General features: G+C 39.9%; 1 protein-coding gene across 1 annotated transcript in view; it reads left to right on the top strand.

The window, feature by feature from the left end:
* The first annotated feature begins 403 nt into the window (after positions 1-403).
* glra4a (glycine receptor, alpha 4a) overlaps positions 404-9,430 on the top strand; it is a 45,193-nt gene continuing 36,166 nt past the window's right edge. The window contains exon 1 of the mRNA XM_035669419.1: positions 404-678. Coding sequence (XP_035525312.1) covers positions 611-678 — 68 coding nt within the window. The 5' untranslated portion in view covers positions 404-610. The remainder of the gene's footprint in view (positions 679-9,430) is intronic.

The raw sequence follows: 9,430 nt of genomic DNA, 5'->3' as shown, positions 1-9,430 counted from the left end.
AGGCTGTACTCCTCCACACATAAACACACTTTACTGTCCAACATTATGTCTCCTCCTACTGTAGCTGAATTTTATATTAGTGTCTCAGATTGTTTTGAGATTGGTTATCACCACAATGTATTCATCGCTGTAATTTAGCTCATCATCACAGCCATCACTCCCTCCAGCCTAATTAAGCCTAATTACGCATGAGGCAACCATCAAAACAAAAGCTGCTGTTCCTTTAAATCTTCACCCCTTTTTAATTTTTTGGAGCGAGGGAGGAAAGTACATGAGGGTGAAAAAAAAGCAGGCGAAACCACACTGTCACAAAACCACACTGACAAACCGACACTCCCCTTTAAAAAACAAGCACCAACACACTGACTGAGTGACTGACCAGTGCTGTCCAGCAGCTTGAAGCAGAGAGCCTGCTGTGTGGATGTGTGCAGACCTCTGGACTTGGTGGGAGGGGGAGAAGTTTCCCCAAAGGCAAGCTTGGATCACTGAGAGAGACGATGCCTTCCTTCTCTAGCTCAGTCTCACAAGCCGCTCAGTGGATTTGCTGATTTTCCGAAATTATTTTCTGCAAGTTATTCAACGGGACAGAGGAGAGATTTTGAGCCAGAGGATGCTCCCACAGGTCATTCGGATTCTGTATGTCTTGTCTTTCTGCGTTTTCCAAGGAGGCTTTATCAGGTGAGGCGCACTTACATTTATGATTCCAGCCCCAGTCAGACGCGCCGATGCGCGCTCTCCTTCTCTGTGTTTGCGCGACTTATTTTGCTTGATTTGAACTTTTAGACCATTAGAGTCGACACTATGTGCTGTTCACATCACCTGCCATCTTATATACTTTTTCACTTGATTTGTATGCAGCCCTCTTTGTAATTATCCATTGTTTGTTTGTTTTTGGTTTTTGAGGATAATGAACGGTCTTAAGCTGCCTTTAACTAACTGTCCATTTATCAGACGTTGCTGTCATTTAAATGAAACGTAAGTGAACGAGGAAAAAGCCCGTCACAAAGCTGTGTATGCTGGCAGACGTGGGCATGATTTTTACAAAAACATAATCCAGCATTTTACACGCAGAGCAAACTGCGATCTCTGGTCACCAACTGTGAAATCATTCTAAATTTGATATCACCGTCGCAGTTTGGAAAACAGGCAGCAAATACAAATGTATCAATAAGATGAAATTCAAACTGTTTACAATGAAAAAAAAAAAGCATCAGATATCAAACCCTGTTGTCTCAGTGCGCAGATAAAACCTGTCCTGGTCGCAAACTACCTGTGGAATTTAGGCTGGTGTTGCAGGATTAACTGGTGGCTTTAATTGGAGATGATTTGTATAACATTAAGACTTCAGTGTATTATATGATATTCATGAGGTGATTAACAATTCAGTAAGAACATGTGAACAAAGAGCTCATTGGGAACATCCCATTCATTGCTGGAAGATGCCATGCATGTATACTAAGAATGCATCGGATATGTCTTCAGGAGCAGCATAAAAAGTGTTTGGCAGTGTCCAGAGTGGATTCATTATTGTAAGGAAAAAAAGGGGGAAGAGCTCCAGTCAGTTGTGTGTCTGGGGACAGACAAAACAAAACTCAACCCTATGCCACCTCCACCTTCATTCTGTCAGCTTGTCCTGCCACAACACCTCATGTCTCCATTTCCTCAGAACAACCATGCTCTTCCTCACTTCCTTACATACCTCCTTTCCTCTACTTCTTTCCCCTCTCTATCCTTCTTGGTGGCAAAAACTTTTATTTGCAGCGAACACTTTCCTTATTTCATGCCCTGCCAACCTCAGGTGTGAGCGGAAGGGAATTAAGATCTGCATAATCCTGGAGCGGAACAGAGCCGTGACGTTGTGAACCCAGGGGCGAGGGGAGCAGCTCTTAGCCTGGAGAGCAGTCAATTGACAGCACCTCCTCTGAGAAATTATATGCTCTCAGCCTCTCTACTTGCCACATAGGGGGAGGGAAAAGGAAAGGACTGAAGAGGGCAGGATCTGATGGAGGTGGGGAGAGGTATGGGGGAGAAAACGGGAATGGAGCAAACATGGATGGAGAGAAACGCAAACAAGAAATTGAGAGGGTGATTCATTTAGCTGGAGGCGGCGAGGAGATTAGTAAAGTGGAGGACGGGGCTGGGAGATGGAGAGAAATGGTTCAGATAGGAAAGAGGAGATGAGATGGAGTGAAAGAGAGAGGAGACGGTGGGTGTGGGAGACAGGAAGTGTTGTAAGAGATTTGAAAAAGATTGTCATGCAAAATAGTGAACAAGCTGGTGAAGCTGATAGGTTTCGAACTGGATGGTCGTCATCAAGAGGAAATGAGAACGAAAGGTGTAATAAATAAAGTTCATATCACAGTCTGAGAGGGTGATGGCTGAGGGGTTAGGAGATCTGTGTGTGTGTGTGTGTGTGTGTGAAAGAAGCATCTTGTATTGTTGCAACTTCAGGTCAGTTTTAGCTTGAAAGAAACCTACAATCTGGTTTTCTTAACTTATTCTGCCACCCAGTTTTGTTGCATGTGGGTTTTCTCAGCAGGTTTTGTAAAGGGTCATTCTAAGGGAGAAATATAATACAAAATGTATTTACTGGCAAGTGATATGTTGCATTAGCCATCACGTTGTGGTGTGCTCGCGCTTGTTAGTTGAAATTCTCTTTTTTGTTCACTTTTCTCCAGTTTACAGTTGCCTGCAGCTGCTAGAAATGTTCCTGATTTGTTGCATTTTTCATGAGTGTTGTTGGACTTCATATTTCTGGTTTACGTTACATTCCTTTTTGTTTTTCGAGATTCATTTATTTGGGGCTGGATAAAGTTGAAGTTAGGGCTTGGTATCAGTGCTGATTTGATAACTAAGCTTGATAACACACAACACCATAGAAATACTTACACTAAGAGATTGTGTTTTTGAAATGCTCTGAAATGTTGAATGTTTATTACACTGTTGGAGCTTCCCACCAGGTCAGTAGAGGACAACATGATTATGGTCATGGCACTAATTTGCAATATAATAAGCACCTGTACTTTGAGTTGGTGTGTTTGAAGTAAGGCATAATTCATGTGCTGCAAGACTGTGCTATACGTCATATTTTATGGCCATGGTGCTGCAAACCAATTGCAACCCACCACAAGAAGTAATCTGCTTCAGGTTTGTGTTTGTCAGGTAAAAAAACAAACTCTGTAGTAAACACCTGTGCTTTTCTAAAAAGTCAAAATGTTGGTTGTGAAAAATGCTTATTATGCACAACACATATGCATTTGCAGTGGGAGGCTTTGTAGAGTTGCTTTACCTAATGCAGTGTTCACACTACATGATTTTAGCTCTGATTTTCCACTTGCCAAGAGTTTCCCGTAGGGACGATCATTATGGAAGCTGTGAACAGACATGCATAATACAGACACGTATTATATATTGTTAATATATAATATTTCTTTAAAGGAGTTTGTCACAGGGAGCTTTTAATTAAATTCAAACTGCTAACATGTATATTTTGTATAATATGTATAACATTTTTTCACTACTACAGAAACACTAAGTAACTGCTTAAGTATGATAATGTTGACTGCTGTTAGTTATTGGTTTGATTAATGGTTTAATAATTTGTGTATTGATTACTGACGCTGGCTGATCAGGCTAATTATCAGCTAATTGTACTCTTGTTTCTAATGGCAGTATGCTGTAAATGTTTGGCCTTATGTGCATGTTTTTAAACTAATTTCCTAATTAAACATGATGTTTTTGTTATTAATGGTGTTAATGATTGCTGATTAAACGTAGTTTGGAGATCAGACAGATCTTGTAATGTGTGACCCCCTGAGCAGTCAAGTATTGGGCAAACGACTTTAAGGCCCTCAATAACAAGACAGAAAGTTATGTAGTGTGACCACGACATAAATGCCATACAAGAAGTTTTACGAAATAAAAAAAATAAACTTGCAAAATATTTAATTTCAAAAATCTGGAAATATCTGATAAAAGTAGATTTTTAAAAAAAAGTAGCTTTTGCTCAGTTCATAGCAGTGTTTGAATAAATGTGACTGCCACATTTTGGTCATAACCCAGAAAAACGTATCAAGGTGCCTAACCCAGCCCTAGTTGAAGTTATGAGCCCTCAGTTGGGGACGATAAAGACACTTGAAATATCGTATAGTTACATTGATTTGCAAGCTCTCCTATCTGGCGTTAAGTGTCAATAACAAGCTGAACTCAAGTTGTGGCACTTGCATTTGTTCACAGTGGGGCTTTAAACAGCAGTTTGTTCAATTTCGTTTCTGGTACACTGCTGCCTTAACAAGTATACGTTTATACTTGAGTTTGCTGTTGTGTTATCAAGCTCAAAGTGATCACACGCCGATTTCACCAGTATGTGCAGATCACAACAGTGGACACACAGATTGTGCAAATGTATCCACGTCCTGTGGTCATCTGATGTGTGGCTGTTCATTCGGAAATTGAGAGTGAAGCGTAGTGAATTGCATTGAAGTGAAGGGCAGAGAATGGCACCAAGGATCCCCCTGCCCTTGCCTCCAGTCAGTGAGAGATCATGAGTCAGAACTGGAAATATCAGAAAGCAACTAACTGGGTCCTCATAAGCCTGGTTATTGGGTGTCCATTTGATAGTGTGGATGCATGTGTTTGTGTGTGTATGTGAAAGAGAGGTAAACAATCACATCTTCAGAAAGTGTGTCAGTAGCAGAATTACTCATCTCTGGAGATGAACATAAGCAAAAATGCTCTAATCCAGTAAGGGATATAACAAGGAAAATGATTTTCTTCTTTACTGAGATGTCTTATGTTTCTCTTATTTTGGCTTTAAATATGTGGAATTGCTGTTAGACTTTAAACGTTGAAAATCACCATAAAAAAAAACAACTTGAAATTTGCATTTCAGGGTCCATTTTGTTGTTTGGTGACAGGTTTCTTGTGGATGCCCAATTAAGATGATGTACTGTATATGCCACTGAGATACTTCTAGTGCTACTGCAATTTTGTTTAATAACAGAAACACGCTCAGCTTTCTAAATGACCATCTTTAAATGTCAAATATCAGAATCAAAGAACAAAGGTTTCTAGACTCTCCAAAAATCTGTGCTTAAGGCTGAGAGCTCATTATTTTCAGTTTTAGATCCCTGTTTACTGTAAACTGTGGTAAGCAGTGTCCTCTTGCAGAAGGAAACTGAACAACTTTCAATGCATTCAGTAAAAGTTTATAACAACTACAATGATGAGCGTTGAGGGTCCATGCGTGCCCAAATCAGTTGCCTATAGCAGTTATCAGGCATTATATGAGTGGCATCTTATAATAGTATTTTGCTCCCATTTTGAGTTTTTTTTTCCAGCTACTTCACAGTTTAAAAAGTCAGTGGCGTGAAGTGCAGGGAGGGGAAGAAGATTTGGGATTAGGTCTGGTCAGTGTGAAGAGGAATGGGTGTTAACATTTTGTACCAAATAACGTCTCGTAGGACAACTGTCCTTGAACACAGTTAAGTTGGTGTTCAGGAAAAAAGTTAAGAGCAGCAGAACATTTTCCTACAAATTGAAGAATAATACACGGTGGTGGCAGGGTTTCCCCCAGAAAACTTGCTAAGCCTGATGGTAGGTTGGAAGGGCGGCTCACCCTAACCCTAACTTTGTAAACATCACAAAATATACATTTTAATCATTTACCTTAAGTTTAGAGAAGTAATCACAGCCAAGCAGCTTGGCAAGATCCAGCAAGGCTCCATAATTTGTATGGTGGGCAATTTTGTGCTTTAGGAGCCAGTAAAGGCATTTAAAACCACCAATTATGGCTTCATGCTCCATATTAATCACTGGCTCGAATGCTGCAGCGATTGACAAGCCTACAACATGAAGTTCTAAGATGAACGTGGCAAGCGTGATATTCGATATATTGATAATAGAGTTTTTATAAACAAGTGAATATACGTTTACATTTGAACAATGTGATGTTACATTGCTTTGTCTTGGCTGCATTCACATGTGGTCACGATGTGAGGATGCCCATTAGCGTTGGAGAATTTGCTCTAAGTAGTGCAAGGAGCTTCAATAAAACCTCTGGTCGAGGATCCCTGCGTTGCCTGCTGGCGTTGGCTGAGACAGACTCTGCAAAACATACCTAAAACCGAAACTTTGACATTATTAAAACAGCTACCGCCGTAGCTTATCTAACGCTGAATTTAATAGCGGCGTTTTACTACTAAACCACTGTGAAATTAGCGCACTTATTATTGTTAATATTTTCACGTAGTACAAATTTCGGGTCCACCAACCAATATTGATTAAATCTGCTGGTTCTATGTTTCCCATCGCGGCATGGAGAAGGCTGCTCTGCCACTGCAGCAGACGACAAGCTTACATCCATGCTAGCTGCCTCATCGACCCGTGGCTCAGCAAACGTCGCGCCGCTGCACTCCTGGTCAACAGGTGAACCAGCGGGTTCAACGTCTACGCCTTTGTTCGTCCGACCTCGGAAGAAAAGTCCAGCGTTTTTTGGCCTTTTCTTTGGGATGTCCTCTTATGTTCAATTACAAGTAGCCTAGTTTGCGTGTAGTGACAGTAGCAGTGGTTTGTGGGGTTTTAGGAGATGAAAAAGACACCTGACCTCAGACCCGCCATGTGTACACGCGTTGACCATAAGATGTTGCCATTGCGCTTTCAACTTTGTTACTGATGTATACAAACCTATTTTGAATAAATAAATAAAAAATGATTAGCCTGGCGGTGGGAAAATTAAGCATGGTGGGCCGCCAAATAAAGTTTGCTGGGTCGTTTCTGGTGCGACCGGACCCTAAAGTTGTTGATGAAGCACTTAAGCTGTTGTTGCAGTTTGCATTTTAAGTATGTATTTAAATAAGCAAGTATTGTTGTACGTTTCATTCACATTTATTGTATCAAAATGTGGAAAACAGAAACATTGTGTTCCTTACAGGAGGGAAGTAAACACAATTTAGTAAAATAAGTCCAAACTTAAAAAGCTCAGTTGTTGGGAAAGGACACAATCTTTCTGTGATAGCTTTTAATTAAATTCTGATGGTAGTCCCAGCTGGTGTAGAAGTATCTGCAACAGCACAGCAGAGTAATATCTGGAGGCTAGTAAACAGTAAAGGGAAGAGGAAAGCAAACATTGTGTGCCTTCATTTGAAATGTTTCACAACCCACAATGAGTTGGAAATGTACATGTCCCTTAGAAAAAAATATTTGAATTTGAAAATTTGGGTAACAGAATGTCTTTTTGTGAATTCTTCTGTGAATTTAATATTTAAGCTTGAAACAATTTTTAACTTTTTAATAATAGTAATATATTTAAAATAGCTGCATTTGAATCAGTCAAGTGTCACATGTAGCTGCAGATAACTAAAAGGAAAAATAAACCAAAATGGAGGTTTAATTTTTTTTGTACGCAGCAATATGAAAAAAGTATCAACTGAACGTTACTGAGATTTCACCTTGAATTAGACTGTCAGACACTTTTGAGGCTCTTTTATCCTTTCCGAAAACACAGGAAATCCCTACACACTTGGCTTACACACAGACTAGAGCAGCAAGGAGTGCTGACGAAAAGGAAGCGTGAAAGGAGGACAGATGGGATGTTTACGTGAGTTAATGACTAAAAAATGAGAGCCAAGCTGGAGACAAGAGTCAAACAGACGGTTTGCTCTCCACAGCCACCACCCCCGTGAACAGTAGTGGTATACTTATCAATGAAAGATGAAGATTAAGGATACAAAGAAAATTCATCAAAGATAAACAAAGAGTTTATATTTTTTGTGCTGGTAAGCTTTCAGTTCCATTGAGGATATGTTGAAGGTTTAATTGTAGTATGTATTCAAAAACAAGTCATTATTTATTCCGCTCATTTTCAGAGGATGTCTGGTTTTATTTATTTTTTTACAGCTGTCTTAATTTGCATTGCAAGTGTCTGCAGCCAGAAAAAGTAATTGAAACATTTACTGTAAGCTCGACTAACTAGTCTTCCTCCTCATTATAAATATTTGTCATGAGCAACTTTTAATAAAAAAGGAGTTGGTTTGTGTACACATACTTGGCCACACAGTCCAATCTAAAATCCCTGACAAGAAAGCAGTGTCTGACACAGATCTGCCCATTGCCTCAGTGGGCATTAAATTTGTGTTTGGATATATGGTAGGATGTGACAGCTTACTGATGGTCTCTTGCAGTAAGCCAGCACCTTCAGTGTTAGGCTGACACCTCGGGCTGAGAGATGTGACTGATGGTTTCCTGCCCATTTCAATCAAACCACATATGACCTCTCTCTTTTCCAGTTATATGAAATGTGCATAACAACCTCCTTTACCACATCTGAAGACATAGTCATTTTAACTGAGATCCTGATGTTGGAGGATGAAAGCAGCAGTTGTGTCCTTTAGGTGTATATCACCTGTAATATGTCAGTCACTCATAAGTGTCCCTCCCTTGCCCACACTAAACCATATGTCTATGACATGCCTCTGCTCAAATCAAAAACCCCCAAGACACTGAATAATAAATGCATCGTGAAGTAACTGATGAGCATCAGCTCAGGGTAAACTTTTAATCTCTGCAGAAATGTAACCAGCTAATACTAAGCTGGAAGAGCAATAAAATGTAACATTGTCCATTTGTAATGCAGGGAACCCCCAAAACCTTTCAGGCATGCATTCATAGAGGTTCAAATCAAATGTGTTTTTGTGCTTCCTGCACACCACTTGCTTCACACACATGCAGGATAAAAGGTTGTGCCAGAGGTAAAAGAAAGCATTGAGTGGATTTATCACCTCATGGCTATAAACAGTTCTAGCCTGTAAACTGCAAGGCAAGTAGGTTTAAAGGTGAAGTGTGGAGCATTTAAGAGGATCTACTGGCAGAAATGAAATATGATATTCATAGCTATGTTTTCATTATTGTATCACCTGAAAATAGGAATTGTTGTGTTTTTGTTACATGAGAATGAACGGTTTCTATCTACAGACACCACAGATCGCCTTCCATGGAGTCTGCCAATGTTGAACCGCCGTGTTTCTACAGTAAGCCAGAATAGACAAACCAAATACTGGCTCTAGTTAGGGCCGTTCCTGTTTTTAATGCATGTCGCAGCCACCGTAGTTTCTCCTTCACACTTGGAAGGGGAGGGTGAAGCATCTGCAACTACACCACTAGATGCCACTAAATCCTATTCACTGGTCATTTAATCCAAATTTAACCAAAGAATTAGGGTAAGGAAAAGGACAGTGATGGAGGTCTTTGCTGTTGCAAAAAAAACCATGAAATAAAAGATACACAAATCAATATTCTAATCAATGTTTATATGAATAATGTATAATCTGAAAGGTTTCACTCACAGTGACAAACCCACAGAGAATCATCACCTTACTCTGAAGTTCCCCTAAAATAAATTGAATTTTTTAGCTAGAGATGTTCCGATACCATT

This window comes from Morone saxatilis, unplaced genomic scaffold (genome assembly GCF_004916995.1).
Source record: "Morone saxatilis isolate NCDOM2014 unplaced genomic scaffold, NCSU_SB_2.0 Contig22, whole genome shotgun sequence".
Taxonomy (NCBI): Eukaryota; Metazoa; Chordata; class Actinopteri; family Moronidae; genus Morone; species Morone saxatilis.
The sequence above is the reverse complement of the archived record's forward strand: the minus strand, read 5'-3'. Positions and strand labels throughout refer to the sequence as shown.